The 20,150-nt window shown below is 36.8% G+C and overlaps 1 protein-coding gene across 2 annotated transcripts; it reads right to left on the bottom strand.

Moving 5' to 3' along the window:
- Positions 1-3,139: 3,139 nt before the first annotated feature.
- LOC115430399 (peroxisome proliferator-activated receptor alpha-like) lies at positions 3,140-19,962 on the bottom strand. Of its 2 annotated transcripts, none has more exons than XM_030150393.1 (8): positions 19,402-19,962; positions 14,657-14,945; positions 13,357-13,511; positions 8,345-8,483; positions 7,613-7,812; positions 7,232-7,501; positions 3,915-4,158; positions 3,140-3,559 (listed from the first exon to the last, which is right to left on the bottom strand). In XM_030150393.1, the coding sequence occupies exons 1-8, from the start codon at positions 19,423-19,425 to the stop codon at positions 3,315-3,317; spliced, it is 1,566 nt and encodes a 521-aa protein (XP_030006253.1). In that variant the 5' UTR covers positions 19,426-19,962; the 3' UTR covers positions 3,140-3,314. The 2 variants fall into 2 exon arrangements, with proteins under 2 accessions (XP_030006253.1, XP_030006254.1); XM_030150394.1 differs by having other exon boundaries at positions 3,315-3,559; positions 7,232-7,498.
- Between the last annotated feature and the right edge of the window lie 188 nt (positions 19,963-20,150).

Genomic DNA, 20,150 nt, shown 5'->3' with positions numbered 1-20,150 from the left:
TACTTAATTTCAGTGCAAAAAAAAAAAAAAAATTTCAGATACTTTCAGAGCAAAAAAAAATTCAGATACTTAATTTCAGTGCAAAAAAAAAAATCAGATACTTAATTTAGTGCAAAAAAAAGAAAAAATTCAGATACTTAATTTCAGTGCAAAAAAAAAATTCAGTTTCTTTTATAATTCAAAATCTGATGACACAGATTTACTTCCACAGTAACAACCATAACAGGCCACACACGAGGCTAAATAAAAATTAAAGTTACTTATTACTGTTACTATTACTTAATTTCAGTGCAAAAAAAAAAAAAAATCAGATACTTAATTTCAGTGCAAAAAAAAAAAAAAAAAAATTTCAGATACTTTCAGTGCAAAAAAAATTCAGATACTAATTTCAGTGCAAAAAAAATTTCAGATACTTAATTTCAGTGCAAAAAAAAAAAAATCAGAGACTTGATTTCAGTGCAAAAAAAATTCAGATACTAATTTCAGTGCAAAAAAAAATTCAGATACTTAATTTCAGTGCAAAAAAAAAAATCAGATACTTAATTTCAGTGCAAAAAAAAAAAAAAATCAGATACTTAATTTCAGTGCAAAAAAAAAAAAAAATTCAGATACTTAATTTCAGTGCAAAAAAAAAAAAAAATCAGATACTTAATTTCAGTGCAAAAAAAAAATTCAGATACTTTCAGAGCAAAAAAAATTCAGATACTTAATTTCAGTGCAAAAAAAAATAAATCAGATACTTAATTTCAGTGCAAAAAAAAAAATTCAAATACTTAATTTCAGTGCAAAAAAAAAAAGAAGAATCAGAGACTTGATTTCAGTGCAAAAAAAATTCAGATACTTAATTTCAGTGCAAAAAAAATTCAGATACATAATTTCAGTGCAAAAAAAAAATTCAGATACTTAATTTCAGTGCAAAAAAAAAAAAAATCAGATACTTAATTTCAGTGCAAAAAAAAAAAAAAAAAAAATTTCAGATACTTTCAGAGCAAAAAAAAATTCAGATACTTAATTTCAGTGCAAAAAAAAAAAATCAGATACTTAATTTAGTGCAAAAAAAAGAAAAAATTCAGATACTTAATTTCAGTGCAAAAAAAAAATTCAGTTTCTTTTATAATTCAAAATCTGATGACACAGATTTACTTCCACAGTAACAACCATAACAGGCCACACACGAGGCTAAATAAAAATTAAAGTTGTCGGTGATACCTACAACTAACAGTGTAATTTGCTAGTTTCTATATATCTGCACTTTTTGAGGTATTTGCCTTAAAAATGTCAACTAAATAAGACATTAAACACAGGTCAATAAGTTAGAGCAGACATTCCTTAGATAAATATATTAGTTTTATTTGTTCAGGCGAGTTCATTTATATTGTACTAAAAATATTAAAACTTTCATTAAAACAAGAAATGAAGTTACAACACTACACTGTCCCATTCATTCCTTTTCTATGTCTACATGAAATTCCATGAACTGTTGACACCACATACTTACTATATTTACAAAATAAAACATACACGATTATTATATTTGTGGTTAAAACAAATGATACTGGCTCACAGTGTATTATTAGAAAAAAATTAAATGGCACAAAATGTTCTGTAACATCTATTTGTTTTCTTAAGTGCTTACTCCTCCTGAGGGTCTGAGGGGTGCTGGAGTCTATCTATATTCTAAAACACTGATCTAAAAAAAACTTAAAGGGTTACGTTTATGCATTTGATGATGATTTCAAAACAGACTCAAGCTTTAAGATTCCTTTTCACCTGCAAATACAGATATTTTTCTCAACAAAATACATTGAAAGTGGTCAGAGAAGATTTGGCATCTTTCAATAAGGCATTGATAAACTTTAAAACATGAAAACATGCCACTGATTGAGTAATTCTCTGAAATAACATAAAACCCTCTAAATATATGTCTGACATATAATAGCTGTATCATTAGCTCAATCAGCACCCAAGCATTTAGGAAGACTTTAAATCATCATTGTTCACACATAGGCTATTGATTTAGTTAGTGTTCACATTCATGTCAGTGTTGTTAATGTGTGTACACTCCTTTTAGAAGCTAAGAGTATTCCACCAGTCGACAACAATCTGTGTAGAGGGACAGTCTGCATCCAGGCTTCAGTTGCTACTTGCGGAAATTAACCCATAAAAACCCAGTGCTACTTTTGTGTCAGTTCGCAAATGAATTTTTCCTCTATTTTTAACCTTTCTTGAGTGATTTATCAACATTTATTCTCATATTATGCTTTGTATTTTATATTCTTAAATAAAAATCAGGTATTTTCCTCTACATTTAATTTATTGATCATGTGGATGTTCATCAAAGCTCCAATTAAAGTTGAGGGTTATTATATCAAAAATAGAGGAAACGGAAGAAAAGGTGACTTTTTCAGTAAAATCTATCATTAACTGAACATAAAAACAAGTGTCTCCATTCACTGTCATTGATCCAACTCCATGGGTTTTACTGGTGAATAAATGCTGTAGAAGATGATGGTGTTTCTACGGTAACTACGGAGCCTCTGAACGTCCAAATGGGTCATATCTGATGACCATGAAAAGATGAATAACTGCATTTCACACCAATTATTTACATGGATTGATAGGATTAGTGGATCGACAGGGATTTATCATTTTATATCAGTAAATGGTTTTGGTTGCCTGTAGATGTTTGGGTCTTTATGGGTTAATTTTAAAGAAGAATTACACTTGTATACAGCATACCTCGACCAAAGTGTCACAGTTCTCTCATGATTTACTGGCTTGTTTGTCTATCTGTAGGATAACACAAAACTACTGCATTGATTTCCATAAAACTTGGTGGAAGGATAGGGCAGAGGCAAAAAAACAAAGGACATCATAAAATAAAAAAAAAAAAAAAAAAAGGAAAATATTCATAAAATTAAGCTAGAACTTTCCAATGTTAGGAACGTGAAAAAGCACATTTAGGACCAGCCCCTTTTTAGTGCAACATGATTAAATGTCATGTTTTATTCCATGTCCACCGAGTTTCACTGTTAATCTAGTCGTGTTTGTGCAACAAGCCAACAGATGCAGTTGATTATATTACAACCTCACCTACAAAGAAGTGATTACCTCTGGGCTAAAACATATCCCTTTTTCATTGAGCACTCATGTTTACTTTCCAAGAGCTGCCTCCCTGATAAATAAATTCATCTGTGTTTTGTTCCAGTGAAGACTTAGTCTGAATGCAGCCTTTTGGTGTCACAGCCCTGTGCATCTACACAAAACACACAATAAGTTGCTTCCAGTGCACTGATCTGCAGACCTTCACATTCTCAGTACATGTCCCTGTATATTTCCTGAAGAAGCGGGTGCAGAGACGCATCCTCTGTTGTCTTGATTTCCTGGATTAACTGAGCATGCTCCGTGACCAGCTCGCGGAGGTCAGCCAGTTTCTGCAGCAGTCTGGGAAAGAGGAAGGCATCGTCGGGGTGGTTGGCCAGCAGGTGGAGCCGAAGTGCCTGAATGATACTTTCTTGTAGCTGCTCCACAAGAGGCGCATCCACTAGGCCTGGACGGTCTGGAATAGAGGCCATTAGACATTTGAAGAGAAAAAAAAGATCATTTGTATAAATTTAAGATACACTACAAACAACAAGTTATGGATATTTTTTTAATTTTTGGGCTATTTCCTTTAATTGGGATTCTTGCACAGCGTGTTTTACTTTTTTTGTGTGTGAATTGAAACATATTTTTTTTAATGACCAGACATAGTTTTATTTACAATTGGCAAAAATGACCCCCCAAAAAAAAGACAAAAAAAAAAAAGAAATATCCTTACCTTTTTGTTTGTAGTATATAAGAGCACATTTGAATTTATTTTACTACTATAATTCAATTATTTTCATCCCATCTAACAACAAAAAGACAGTTACCTCCACAGCAGATAATGGCTGCCACAAACAGGGCCAGGTCACTGTCATCCAATTCCAGACAGTTGAAACGTGAGGCAAACTGGAATTTGGGCTCCATCATGTCACTCAAAGGCCGTCGAAGGCTCTTCAGGAACTCACGGGTGATGAAACCTCTGCCGCGAGCCACCAGAAGACCATCTTTGTTCATGCAGGAAGCCAAGAGGGTGAATAGAGCTTCATACACACCATATTTTAACAGGGTCACCTAAATATGAGGCAAGCAGAGGAAACAGATACAGTCACATTAGGAAAAAAGTGTACAGTCTACAATGCAAAATGATTCCCAAGTATGTTTCTCTGGATTGAAGAAAAGTCGAGGCCCCACAGCTCGTGCACACAGACTAAAAGAATTAAGTGATTCAGTCCACATGTTTATTCTCAAAAATGACACAAATTATAGTTTAGTTTTTTTACTTTTCTCTTTGGTTGGTATAATTACAGCTCAGAAAAAGGAGCATTCGTTTTGTATTATTGAGCAAAAATTACACACTAAATTCTTGGCTCTGTTATGTTTACTTCTGTTTGTGGCACAAGTTGAATGAATGTAATAGAAAATAGGAATAAGAATAAATTGCACGTACATATACTAATACATTTACAGAACAAATAGTGATTTTCTGACGTCAGGAAAAACAAGATGAGTGCAGACTACTATTGTAGAGTATACAGGGTGGGGAAGCAAAATTTACAATATTTTGAGGCAGGGATTGAAAGACAGTGTATGACCAATTAGTTTATTGAAAGTCATGAGAATTTATTTGCCACAAGAAAATTGACATCATAGAAAATGTTTGTATTCTATGTGTCCTCCTTCTTTCTCAATAACTGCCTTCACACGCTTCCTGAAACTTGCGCAAGTGTTCCTCAAATATTCGGGTGACAACTTCTCCCATTCTTCTTTAATAGTATCTTCCAGACTTTCTCGTATTAGTTTTGCTCATAGTCATTCTCTTCTTTACATTATAAACAGTCTTTATGGACACTCCAACTATTTTTGAAATCTCCTTTGGTGTGACGAGTGCATTCAGCAAATCACACACTCTTTGACGTTTGCTTTCCTGATTACTCATATGGGCAAAAGTTTCTGAAAAAGGTATGGATAATAGTGTTAGGTATGATTGTGACATCAATATATGTTTGGTTTCAAAACAATTGACGTAGTGCCTGCTGAGAAAAAAACAACTAAATGTTCATTGTAAATTTTGCCTCCCCACCCTGTACAGACTTTTAATTTTTCACTAAGAGTGTTATGTAAGGTCTAGTGTAAAGTGAGCAGGACCAGCACAAAGTGTGGATCACCATGACAAGGTTCATTTCACTATAATGTTGCACTGGTTATAGGGCCATGTTTATTATTATTTACAGAAATGAGAAGTAACAAAGTACAAATACTTTGCTATTATACCTAAGTATATTTTTCATTCGTTTTGTTTGTACTTTTTACTTTCACCTTCTACAGTTTCAAAACAGGCTCTATACTTCTATACTATGTGGTATGTGGTAAAACCTACATGTATGGATGTGCAGTAACAGACAGTCCTTAGTGTATAGAGCAGTGAATATCAACTATGACAAATATTATAAGATATAATAAGGCATAGCATACAAGAGAGGGAGACTTGACAACCGAGGAAAAAAGGTGGCCTATTTCATGAAATATCCAAGAGAGCAGAATGATGAGGTAACGTGAAGTTTAACGCAAAAACAGACAGTACATCTCATTTTTTTTCTTTTACTTTTAGTCATCATTCAGAGCTTTTTGTCTGTACTTTTACTTGAGCTAATAAGTTAAATCAGTCTTTTGGCTTTTGCAGTGCTACCTGTGATTCTATTTCAGGACAGAATATGTGCACTTTTGCCACCTCTGCTGCTTTGCCGTCCAGACTTGATGCCACCTTGGTCCATTCATGTCTTTTTTACTGTCAACATGATGGTCAGTGAAAAACCACCCTCAGATGCTCTCAAAAAGAAACATTATAATTGTTATTGTTTTCTTTAATTTCTATCCTGTGTTGCCTGTGGAGGGTTATGGGAATACACTAGCTGCTGTGAAGGGGGAGGACAAATTAATTGAGCTGTACTTGAATGTATACATTGTATTGTACTGAAAAAAAAAAAAGAAAATCTAATAAAAACTAAGTTAAAATAAAAATCAATGTTATCACAGGGGAGGCCTTCATTTTCTAATGGTTATGCAACAAGCGCCACCACTTCATCAGATATGCAGGATATTTATGATCATTTGTGTTTGACGTATCTTATCAATAAGAACCTGTTCTTCTTCTTTCTCTGGCTCACATTGGAACCTTACAGGATGTAGCTTGACAAAATAATTCACCTCATTCTATTTGATGTTTGAAGTTTAGTATTCAAGATATATTCATGTTTAAGTTCTGTCTGCAGACCATGAGCAGTCATCTCTGTTGGAATAATAATCTCTGTTGTCCTGTTTGTTGGTCAACAGTGTAGATAAAAATCTGGAGTGGCGTTTGTTCAGGTAGGCCACAAAGTCCACATCAGGATGTGATTGACAGCAGCTGATCCCAAAGCCTGCCCATGTCAGCTGATCTATTCTGCATATCAGGTTGGCTAAACTCATGCAAGTCGTCATTTTTTTATTTGCTCAACTATCACTGTTTCTTCTGCTGGCTAGCTTTGCTGCTCTTCTTCACCTCTCATCTCTGCCCTTACTCTTGTTTCTACTCTCTACCCTCTACAGTCGTAGAAAAAATGATTAGACCACCCTTTGTTTTCTTCAATTTCTTGTTCATTTTAATGCCTGGTACAACTAAAGGTACATTTGTTTAGACTAATATATTAACAACAAAAATAGCTCATAGTAGTTTAATTTCAGAGCTGATATCTAGTCATTTTTCATGTTTTCTTGATAATCAAAATCACTTCAGTTCTTACATCAGTATCTATGGCATTGTACTGACAAAAACAGTGCTTTTAGGCATTCCATGTTTTCTTTTCTGTCTGTTTTAGTCACATAATACACACAGGAGTTAATACTTGATTGCATAACCACTGTTTTTGATGACTTTTGATGGTCTAATATTTTTTCCGCAACTGTATGTTCCATATATAATGTATTCATATGAAATACTTCATTTTGATGAAAGTGCTCCTGATTGAAATTTAGATGCCACCAAATCCTTATCATCAATTTACACACTTCAAGTTTTAATAAAACATGTCTCAGTTCAAGGAAGCTTCATTTGATGAGGCTGGTTCACACCCCTGTCTACAAACCCTGTCCCAGTGGGGACACTCACCTGATCGTTCAGATCCAGGCTCTGGAAACCCGGCACTGCTTTGGCAAACTCCGTCAGCTCAGTGACCGTCTCCACTGATGTGCTCTGGCAGCAGTGGAAGAGCCTGGCTTCAGCCTCCCTCTGCTGGAGCTCCCCACACACCCCAGCAGGAACCAGCTCCCCAGCTTGAAGGCTGATCTCAATCTCTGGATATTTACCGTCTACCATATGGGCTGCTAATGTCCTCTCTGCCAGCTGGAACGTCTCCATATCATGAATGATGAAAGGCTGCTGGGAGAGACAGGAGATGATGTTGGTAGGTGAGTCAGACCTTCACATCTTATTTGAAAAAGTTGCACATGCACTTAGAGACTAGCAGAATGAAGATCATTTTCCCCTCACTGGATTGTTGGTCTTTCCGGTGAGAATGAGCCGTGCTTTTGCTTTGTTCATGTTGAAGTTCTTCATGTAGGCTTTGTGGATCTGCATAATAAGAACCTTGTGGTCACCCTGCATGGGGCTGGCCTCCTCCTTCTCAATCACCTTGCATTCTGCCTTCAGCTTTAGCTTTTCCGCCTGGGGCATCCGACCAAACCTGATGGCTGATTCATGGAGACATTCATCTTTTTTTTTTTTTTTTTTTTAAATCCCATCTAGAACAATTTTCGAGTTGTAAACTTCCTATAGAGAAAGGAATTCAGACTCCTGCAGCACACATACACAAACATTCGCCTACGTTCTGTTCTTCTCGTCCATGTCGTCTTCCTGTCTGGTTTATGACACTGTTCTGTCTGCAGTGGGAGGCCATCTTAACAAACTCAATGACCCCTCAGCCTTCAGAGCAGATGATAGACCAGATGTGGAGCTATATGTGTCTGTGCTTACTCAGCGTCATGTAGGCTCTGGCAGGACACGTTCTACAAAAACGCAGTCAATGTAAAGCATGTGGGCTGGTGCTAAATCAAAGAAAGACATCTGAATATGTGCTTTAATGTCAACTGAGGACTTTGTGGAGCACTTTTAATGCATTCACCATGCTTATTTGTCATTTCTGTAGTGCTATTTCATTAAGAATTTGCTTTTCATTTCATTTCTTTAACCACAATCATAGATTTGTGGAGTGTTCAACATTACCATTGTGGGACATGCCCACTGAGAGGCACTTGTGGAATCTGCAGTACTGGCACTTATTACGATTCTTCTTTTGGATTTTGCATTTACGTGCACACTTATCATACTCCAGCTTCAGCCTGATGGTCCTCCTGAAGAAACCCTGGTCGAGAAAGAATAACACTTATTAATAAAGGGCAGTGATTCATCCATCTGCATTTACAGGGTCAGCCTTGAGGTTAAACATAAAAATGGGTCATTTTTGCCACTTTGACATATACCTGATATCTGATCACGATGATCATTATCACTGTCAAACTGTGTGTTAAAGAAGGCTTGAGTTTGACACTTATATCTGCAGAACCCTCTCCTGGTATACATGTACGCTATAAGAACTCTGCAAACTACTGTTTCAGTTTGGACAGCCCTACGTGATGGAACTGTATCTATTCTTACACGTACATACTTCAAGGAGTACATTGAACCTTGAACTTTCAAGAACTGTGATTGGATAAGACACCCCGGCTAAAATGCTAGAAGATATCACACGTGCTAAAGCATTTGATCCTCTGAAACACTACACACACACACACACACACACACACACACACACACTTATATAAATAACTGCAATTTCAGCCAAGACACATCACTTCGTATCAAAAACAGAATATATATAGTGGCAATGTAAATAAAGCCACATGGTCACATATAGCATCAATCATCACTTTGCAAGAGGCTGTATGTTAAAGAGCATGTGGTTATTATTGGTTATTATGCACTATGTGTCCATTTAGTTGTCATGGAAAATTTGTACATTTCCTTTTTGTGTCTATTGTAACTGTAAATGTAGAGTTTTGTGGAAGGAACTGGGTATGATCTCCATAAACAAGGTCTGGACATATACACTGTTTACTATAGATAGATAGGATAGATAAGATAGATAAGATAGATAAGATAGATAAGATAGATAGATAGATAGATAGATAGATAGATAGATAGATAGATAGATAGATAGATAGATAGATAGAAAAAAAACCCCAAAAAACTCCATACATTCAAGAGGCAGTCATACCAGTGTTTCCAGAACAGACATGTGTAACGTATAGAACTATATGAAAGATTAGTCAGCAATAAAATTGCAGTATTTTATGAATGATTCAGGCGACATAAATTTAAACATCAGATTTCTCAACACAGCACACAATGAATCAACATGATTAAACATAAACAATTCACTGGCACTAGTCCATCTGGGCTTTTTTAATAAGAATCTTAGAGCATCATTGTATACCACTGTCAGTCTGTGGAAGCTGGCCTTTTTATAGTTCACCCACAAATGTGCTGTGTACAGAGGGGTGCAGTATGCTCTAAACAGAGTCAGTTTCACCTGCACTATAAAGCTGGAATAAAATATTTTTACTTTGTCTCATGAAATAATTGTGACAATGTGATTTATTCCTGATAGATAAAGTGTAACTGGGACTCATTATGTAATCACTGAACCTGGTCAAAGGTAATACTGATGTGTATAAATAGGAATAAAAAGAGGAATGTGTCTGAAATCAAAATGATTCCAACTTTATAGGCAACATGTCATCAAAAACAACAAAACTAGATGGTCACTCAGAGGGGCCACAGTCTTATATTTCAATCAAATGCAATCAAAACACTAGAAAAGCACTCGGAGAGCGCAGACCTCCATCTAGGCAGATCAGCCCCCCCACATCACCACCAAAATCTAATCATTTATTCCTTGTGCCAGTATCAACATTTTCTGACAATTTCATCCAAATCCGTCCATAACTTTTTATGTTACCTTGCTAACAGAAAGACGAACAAACAGCCCCCCCCCCCCCCAATGTCCACCAAAATTTAATCATTTGTTCCTTGTGCCAGTATCAACATTTCATGAAAATTTCATGAAAATCCGTCCATAACTTTTTGAGTTATCTTGCTAACAGACAAACAAAGAAACAAACAAACAGACAGACAGACAAACCCACTTGGCAGAGGTAATAATCTTAGATACAAAAAAGTAAAAAAAAAAAACAACAACAAAAAAAAACCCTCTAGCCTCTGCCCCTCTGTATGCATTAACTACAGAATTCAATGGCTTCATCGTTGGCCCATCCAAAAGGTTTAATCAGTGCAGTTGTTTTTTTGTTTTGTGTGCATAATCCTGCTGACAGACAGACAGTAATGAAAACATACCCTCTGTGGTGGAGGCAACAACAGAGCAGCATATGCACGCAGATGTGCGTGGTTACAGTTTTCATGTCAATACTTGCCTCTACTTTGTTATGATATATCGTTGTGAGAGGTGAGTAACAGGATGACAAACATGAGTAACTATCTTTATTGTGCAATGCTCCGTTACAGGCAAACAACACTTTAGATAATACATTTACTCAATCTGATTTATCTAACAGGTAGAAGATTGGTAGCACAAACATCCCACATGCATACTATAACCACACTCAAGCTCTAACAACATAGATTTATACTACATTCCTCTCATTTTCCTGCGATTGCATGCTTCTCTTTTAACCAGTAAAGCCCCAAACATCCACCACTGACTAAAAGCATCTACTGATCTAAACTGTTGATCCACTAATCCTACCAATTCATGTAAACAGCTGGTGTAAAATACAGTTATTCATGTTTTCATGGTCATCAGATATGACCCATTTGGATGTTCAGAGGCTCCGTAGTTACCGTGGAAACACTGTCATCTTCTACAACATTGATTCACTAGTAAAACCCATGGAGTTGGATCAATGACGGTGGATGGACACACCGGGTTTATGTTCAGTTAATGATAGATTTTACTGAAAAATATGCTTTTTCTTCCATCTTTCCTGTTTTGATACAATGACCTTTGACTTTACTCTGAGCTTTTATGAACATCTACATCAGTGTTTTTCAACCTTGGGGTCGGGACCCCACATGGGGTCGCCTGGAATTCAAATGGGGTCACCTGAAATTTCTAGTGATTGATAAAAATTTTTTAAAAAAGCTGCAGCGATGTGTGCAGGCTCATCTGTCCCATTAAATATGATGAGTTGACCGAGACAATCCCAATCCATAACAGACATGACAAACTGTGAAGCTGAAACTGAAGCACCGTGGTACTGTTTATCTGTCAAATGTTCATTGTGGTCAGTTTCAGATGCTGCAGCTCTTTCATAATTCATACTTTGAGTTCTTGTTTGTTCAGTATTAATTGTCAGCCTTGTAAATCCAAGCTGGACTAACTGTACATATCCTGACCAAGGAAAGTCAAATTCTCACTTTGTGCAGTGATCTATACCTGGCTTTTCTGCCTCCGTCCATAATAATATACATTAGACTAAATGCCATCTAAAATTAACATTTATCTGTAACATAGTACAGCAAATTATTACATGATTAAAAACAAATTTATTTTAGCAAAAAAAAATTTCTACATTTTGAATGTCTGGGGTCGCCAGAAATTTGTGATGTTAAAATGGGGTCACGAGTCAAAAAAGGTTGGGAACCAGTGATCTAATCAGTTAATTAAACGTATCAAAAATAGATGATTTTTACTGGAAATAAAATGGAAAAAATCAGAGGATAATATTATAATTGATGGTGATAAATCACTTAGGAAAGGTTAAATAGAGAAAAAAAATCATTTGGGAACTGCCGCAAAAGTCACTCTGGGTCCTTGTGGATTAATGGGGATGGTGTTGAGGATGACAAACCGAAACAGAGCTTATCCACCATGGAAGAACTGAGAACTGTGATGGCTAAGGACAGAGCAGTGTCAAAATAAAACTCTCACATCTGCAGCATCTTACACTTTAGTGTCATCTTATGCTTACTTTGAATAGCAGCCTGAACTCTGCCTGAAAAAAACAAGTAAAGGTTGTATGCCAAGTCAAGCAGCTGCCTGTAAAGTATTTGTGGTGATTCTGATGAATGAGTTGTGGGTCTCACTCAAAAACATACAGATGTGCATTGTGCAACAGATGGGGGATTCTGTAAAACTTGGACAGAGGAATGAAAATCGTGAAATACCAGTATCCTGCTTGTGTCTATCGGTCTTGTCCCCTTTAGTGTAGATTAAAGAGAAATTGAAGCCACATTGCCAGTGCAGTGAAAAAAAATCTCTGAGCGAGGGAGAAAACAAGCAGCTACAGCGTGTATGAAACACAGAAAGTGAGTATGAAACACAGAAATAAGAAAACAAGCCGCATTTGCAAACGTATTCTCTATCTACCAATATTCTTGTTCACTGTGTTGTTTCTTTTTCATGAGGCAAACAGCAGGTTCTATTCCTAGTGGAGCTACTATTAAAGAGGGGAAAAAGTTTCCAACAGGCCAGGTCACACATTACAAAGTCATGCAAAAATAGCAAACAAAGACTCAGATTAGCAGCAACCACCTGTAGCTGGATTAGAGAGGTATGAGACTGCAAGGCTTAGTGCAGTGATAATGTTTAATGTTTAAGAACATACAACTGATCGCTGAGCTGAACACGTGTAGATGTGCTCTCTACTCGTTTCATAAAATTACCAAGGTGACTTTGTAGAGGGAAGGAAGGAAGGCCGCTGTGTGTAGAGGTTTGTCTATGAGTGTGCTACTGTCACTAAATTGGGCTCTGGGCCAAGTGGGGGAGAGGTGACAAGTCAACCAAGGCCACCCTGTCCCCCACCACACATGACCTGGCTGCATGTCTCAGAAACTTTCCACTGGCCTCTAGGTCAGGCGCCTTTGCATGCTGATCTGTGTGTGTGTGTGTGTGTGTGTGTTTTGGATGTGTGTGCTTGTATGTATGTGCAGATTTACTGTTCAATTCATGGGAACCAAAGCAAAGACAAGGCAACAGCACTGATCCGCCTGAATCTGAATACAACTGTCTATATGGTTATACTTATTACTTTGTATGGCCTTTATGAGCTCTCTCACATGTCAGTCCACACACACACAAACACACACACACACACGCACACACATGCACAGTCCTCTAAGTAGTGGTACTATCTCCGTTCTGTTCCCACACCCCTCACCTTGCAGCCCTCACAGGCATGTACCCCGTAGTGGAAGCCTGAAGCCTTGTCAGAACACACTCTGCACTCCACAGTGAGGGGGTTCAAGCTCTCCTCTGCACCTGGCACTGCTCCACAAACCCCCGAAGACGGACTTGAGGCTGGTGTCAAAGTATCTACAGCATACAGCACAAGAAAACACACACAAAATACGTACTTTCAGAGGAGTCCATTTGAGTATGCTGTAGAAGTGGCTCCTGTAGATTCATTTTAGTTGATAAAATGACTAAAGACATGAGTCCTCTTGTTAAGTGCACTTATACAGAAATACGGAGATGGTAGTATGTATGAGTGGCAGAGGGAAAGGAGATTGTATCTACTTAACCGTCAACAGACAGTGTTTTACATGAGACAGTGTAATGATCCGCATTAACAGCAACTAGCTCAGGAATGCCATCAAAATAAACTCATGTTTATCACAGATTAAAAGTGATTTCCGGATGTTGCTCTGCATAATAATTATTTAGCCTGTATTTATAATATAAAGACATCTGTGTCAGAATAAAAATGGAGCCATTTGTTTATAATCAACTGAATTACAATGTATTTTTTCATCAGCATGAAATACTTTAACTTCTGTAGATCTCCTAAATCACAGGTGTCAAACATGTGGCCCAGGGGCCAAAATCGGCCCACCAAAGGGTCCAGTCCAGCCCCTGGGATGAATCTGTGAAATGCAGAAATTAAACTGAAGATATTAACAATTCAAATCATATTTGGTCAGTTGAATCTAAAGTGGGTCAGACCAGTAAAATACTATCATAATAACCTATAAATAATGAAAAAGGCAAATTTTTCTCTTTGTTTTAGTGTAAAAAATTTATATTACACAAAAATGTTTACATTTACAGACTAGCCTTTTACAAAAAATGTGAATAACCTGAAATGTCTTAAGAAAAGTATGTGGAATTGCACCAATATTCTGCCTGTCTCTAAATGTGTTGTGTAGATCCACAGGTTGATCAGATTTGTTCATGTTGTGTTCAAGTATGGTTTGTAGATGGAAACATTTTCATTATAGAATTTGACTTTTTTCACCCAAAAACATAGAAAAAAACTTTGGAGTTTACATTATTTATGAGTTCTTATCCTATTATTTATATTATTTTACTGGTCCAGCCCAACTGATATCACATTAGGCTGTATGTGGCCCCTGAACTAAAATGACTTTGACACCCCTGTCCTAAATCATCCAATCCCATAAGCCTTGTAGTGAATGTACATATTTTTTGTATGTTTTTCAGGCCACAGGTCTACTCACCCAGTGCTATGGAGCTGTCAGATCCTGAGCCAGTGCTCTGGTACTCAGGAAAATCAAAGCCCAGCGTGTTGTCCTCTATGGACCGGGAGATGTCGGCCAGATCGTCCATCAGGTCACCACACAGTGGGCTGTCCAGAAGGGAATCCCCAAGTGGGGATGGGGGACAGTAGAGATCCCCTGCCATGGTGCAGCACAGGGTTCCAAATGTTTGAGGTAATCCCTTACTCACCAGACTGTGATGTGCAGAGAGGGAGAATGACAAGAATGAGGTCTGTGAATCCTGAGGCAACTGTTAAGATAAGTGTGAGTTAGAAAACCGGTCAGGATAGTTTTTCATTTTAGTGCAAACTGCAACTACAATACTCTTCAACCTGCAGGCTTCACTGAGTTTAATAAGACAGCTGTGGTCACAGTGGAACGGTTTACTGCCCACAGAATGTGACGGTTTCACATTTGAAAACTGAAATTTGTGAAAATGGGTTTCAGTGTGAATAAGCCTGAAAATACAGGCCTTACATTTTAGTGTGAACCAAGATTGAATAATATGATTAACTAGTGCGTTGACCTGTGGGGATGCACGGGTTCTAGATGTGGTCGTATTTATGATGTTGTGTATTCGCACATGCTGTACCGCATTTGTCCAGCAGTCACCGCAAAAGTGTTCTGGGTATAGCATTGGGATTGTAAGGCTACTGTATTCCAAAATTACTAACATCTCCCAAAATATTGGTCCTGTCAACTTGCCATTTCCACTAGTCTGTTCACTGACCAAAAACACATAAGAATGACAAACTGCAGCAGTCAGCTCTGTACGGATTTTGTGTAAATCCCGAGACACACACACACACACACACAGAAGATACTTGGCTTTTATAATATAGATAATAATAATAATAATAATAATAATAATAATTATTATTATTATTATTATTATTATTGGACAATAATATGAAACTATTGCATTATTTAGATTTTTATATGATTTAGTATCAGTGTGATGAAATGCACTGATCTGGTATTTAATTTACTGGATTAAATGAATTTTTGTTATTATGAGATTATTATTATTTTCTTTTCTTTTTTTTCCTTTTTTTTTTAACTATAGGACAACTTCTGTCTCAAATATTACATGTGTGCTGTATATACAGGGGCCTGATGAGCTCTGATGGTGTTTGTCTACATAGAGACAAAAGAGTTTCAAAAACACAAAAGACAACAAGTGTTTATTGGAGCAGTAAATCAGCAGCAGACTGATCCTTGTTTTCATGTATAGGAAGAGGAACTTGAGGTCTATTTCCTCTTCTGCTTCAGATATTTATCCACAAGAAAGTAGGCTGACGAAGTGAGCTTGTTAACATCAAAAATGATGAACCTATTCATTTAAAAAGGATGTTTTGTTCTTAAAGCTATGTTTATACCACGCAGGTGACTGTGCAGTATGTGAACACCGCCCACTGAGTCAACAACACATGATTATTTCTGTGCATTATTAACACACAATGGCTCAACCTGTCCAGGCAAAGCAGAGACAGTGAGTTTGTCTGAGAGCTTCACTTATTTATTAACCAAAGGATTTAAACAGACTGCGTGTATGAACGGCTTTAAGTCACTTTCTCTTCGTCAGATAACATTTCACTCCTCCCTGTTTTGTTCTCTGTCGGCCTCTTTCTCAGCGTGCATGTTAAAGTATGTGTAGGAGGGAGTTTGGTGGAGCTTCCAGCTGCTCACAGCAGTGTAAGAACATCTGTTTGAGACATTGTACAACACCACAGCTCCATGTTCATGCTCAATAAGACTCCATCCAACTTCCAGTAATTCATACTGGCAGATGTTATTGTTGTTGTCTGACTGACTGTCCAGATTACGATTTTACAAAGTACTGTATGACTATAAACACAGAACAACATTGCTCTGAATAAATCCAGGAGTAAACGTTAAAACATCATTTGCATAAGTTTCATCTAATTAGTACACAGAGGGCCGGCTGTAGAGCTCTCACAGGGTTAATATGAGCTCAATGCTAAATCTCAGTTTACACAGCTGCTTGCTAATTTAAACAAGAAATAGACACTATCTAATATGAGTTTTGCTGGATTAACTTTCACTGTTTCACTGTGCATGTGGACCTGATTGTTAAAAATGATAACTCAGTAAAAGGCTGTTGATCTGCTTTGGTACTTTCTGGTATGAGACGTCAGACACTCAGGACACAATGGATCTAAGCGTACTTGTTCTTCTCCATGTAGTTTTTGTGTTGCAAAATTTCAGGGGACATGTCTGGACATGGTGTTCCAGTTGATTAATGGAGGAATATTCACAGTGAGTATGTGTGTACAGATGTATGCAATCCAATCCAACGTGAAGGAGTCCGATCATACAGACTCTGCTGATGATTAATTGTTTTATGACTATTGCATCAAGTTGCTCTGATGCAGAAAATGTGCTCTCTGACAATAAGCATGATTTGTCCATCAGAGGGTAAAACCTATATAACAGTAAACAGCTGTCAGTAAAATAGGATCATCTGTAATAACTGCTGACTATTTCTTTCTTTGTCTTCTACATGAATTATTATTATATTATAATAATCATTTCAGGAAAACGTGGGTTTTTTTTATAGAGCACCTGAGTAATGCAATCACTGCTAGAAGAAAAGACTAAAGGGTGTGCAACCCTGGACCCCACCCCACCCCACCCCTTTCCCAATTGTTTTTATTTTTTATTAATGAATGAATGAATGAATTAATTCATTTATTTAGTCTGCTTGTTTTTAACCTTTTTTTTTTTTTGCGCTTAACTATTTTTCATTGTCAATATTCCTATAACCAAGTAACCTACTTATGTGATTTTTTTTTTCCCTAAACTTACTTGATTTTTGTTTGGTTTGTATGGAGGTGTGTGGGATGGGAGTGGGGTGGAAGGGAAGTAGTTGAGGGTTAGTTCTAAGACTACTTCAGAAAGAACCTGTCTAGAAAATGTGCTAACTAGGGCTGTGTATCGGCATGAATCTGGCGATATGATACAAATCACAATACTAGGATCACAATATGATATATCGCGATATATCACGATACTGTTAACACGGCAATGTTTTTTGTTTTGTTTCTTTTTTTTAAAGATTATTTCCTGGAAACATTTATTGTTCAGCATTTGGATAAATAAAGTTTTAACATGCAGCTTTACCAGTACAAAAACACACACAAATAAATAAATAAATAGTGTTTTACAGACATTAAAGCTTAAGTTCTGGCTTAAATCTTCTTATTCTATTGCAAAAAGAATCCATAGTGTTCAGTCCCTGAATCATCCAACATCAGAACATTATTTTGTACGTTCCCAATAAATAAAACAAACATTTACCTCTTTCAGACAGTAAAAAGGGCTTTTAAGGATGCTTGAATTATCCATTATTTAACAAAACAGGATTATCAGTTTTTTTAAAAAATTACATGTATGACCTGCAATATCACAATAATACTTTTGTAGTATACAGAACAAAATACCCATGTGAATATAAAAATAGCTTGAAAAACAAAAAACAAAAATGAACCTCCACCATGTCTGCATTTGAATAAATACCTAACAATATCAATACAGTACTTTTTAATATCGATACAGTATCTTGAAGTGAAATATTGCAATATATTGCGATATCGATATTTTCTTACACCCCCGGTGCTAACCCTTTTTGTTTTCTTTTCTCTTTAATATGGCTCTGACTGTACCTATTCTTTGCCTGTATGTGCAGAAACCAGTGATTTATCTTGTATTTTACTGTTCATTCTCACTGTTTGATAATGGCATAAAATCAATAAAAAGTTGGGAGGAAAAAAAAGTGTGTATATATATATATATATATATATATATATATATATATATATATATATATATATATATATATATGAGTTATTATGAAGGCATCCATAAGTAGGTCACCTTTCAGACACTTTGATGTTCACATTTTTCCAAAACAGTCCAGATAGCCCAGCCCTTGTTTCCACATCACCTCAAACAACATTGTATTTTAATTCCCAGTGGAGCTATAACCCCAACCTGAAGGCTCTATCTGAAGTTCACAGGAGACCAGGAAACTGGAGTCACTCTGAGACACATCCTGCTTTCAACCCAGTAACAGATGACAGCAGTGATAAAGGGGAAGAATAGAATCTGCTTTTACTATTTTGGTTTGATTTCATTTGCAACATCAACTCAAAGACATTTCCAAAAGAGGGCCGGATTTCCAAACCTCATTTATCAGAACCATCAGCTGACCTGGGTTCAGTGCAGATCCTTTTAAGGACCTTTTATTCTGTCTGCTTTAGGGTCAATCACAGCAAGAAAGTCCACTACTAACATATTGAAAAGGAGTTGTGCAGTCAGTGTTCATGTTTGACAGCTCCTTCTACTGCTGCAGCACAGGAAAGGAAATGAAAACCTTTTGAGGTCTGAAAGGGGGATTTCAGGCCAACAAAAATGTTCCTTCCATTAGAATGACAACAAGTAGGTGCGCATCTGTCAGCACCAGCCAGGAACTAACCTTTCAGCTCTTTCATAACACTGTACTGAGATCAGCCACCCACAGAATCACAAATAGGTTAGATGTTTTTCATTTAATAAACCATTTTAGACGGAAACTAAACTCCCAAACACTCCCAAGTTCAAACCCCATCATGGATAAGGGAGCTCTTAAAGATTTAGAATCAGCATTTACATAAGAGTATTTGCTGAAAGAAAGGTTGAATTACCTCCGGGGCAGCTGTCCGGAGCATTTCCAGATGATGGTGCGGCTCTGTTTGCAGAAGGAGGTGTTTGTGTCCCGGGACTCTCCGACAGATCTTGCGTCGTTTCTTTCCGTGCCGTCAAAACCCTCCTCATCCTCAACAGGAAATAACGTAACGACGGACGGCGACACGCGCACACACACCTACCCACACACCTATGGCCGCAGCCAATGATCGCACAGGAGCCCGAGCGACACTTTTTTTTTTTTTTTTTTTTTTTTTTAATTCTATGAGACTTGTACTTCCCATGGTTCCAGACGTCACGGGTGGCTGTGAACGCGTCCCGTGATGCGTGCCCTCCTGTCCTAAATATGGCAGCACATTTACACTGTAGTTGCTCTCAACCAGTCTTTGTAATGACACTTGAACGCAACACATTCAACACGTTAACACCCACGTAAGTGCGTAATTAAAGGCTACTTTTTTTATAATAGTTTAATGAAGTGTTTCTATTTTCCAACTTGCATTAACCTCATGAGACCCAGTAAGTAAACATTTTTGCCGTTTTACATTAAATAACTGCCGTAATTGGAAAAAGCATGATGCTAGTTTTTTCAGATACTTTTAATTTTTTTTTTAAAAATATGTCCTTTTCAGTTTTTTGTTTTTTGTTTTTTTTTTTTTAAGTTGTGAAACTCTTGTCCACTACAGAGGACAAAAATGCATTGCTGGGTCTCAGGAAGTTAAATAACTTCTAGAGCTCTTTTTTTTTT

Source organism: Sphaeramia orbicularis, chromosome 12, assembly GCF_902148855.1.
Source record: "Sphaeramia orbicularis chromosome 12, fSphaOr1.1, whole genome shotgun sequence".
Classification (NCBI taxonomy): domain Eukaryota; kingdom Metazoa; phylum Chordata; class Actinopteri; order Kurtiformes; family Apogonidae; genus Sphaeramia; species Sphaeramia orbicularis.
The sequence above is the reverse complement of the archived record's forward strand: the minus strand, read 5'-3'. Positions and strand labels throughout refer to the sequence as shown.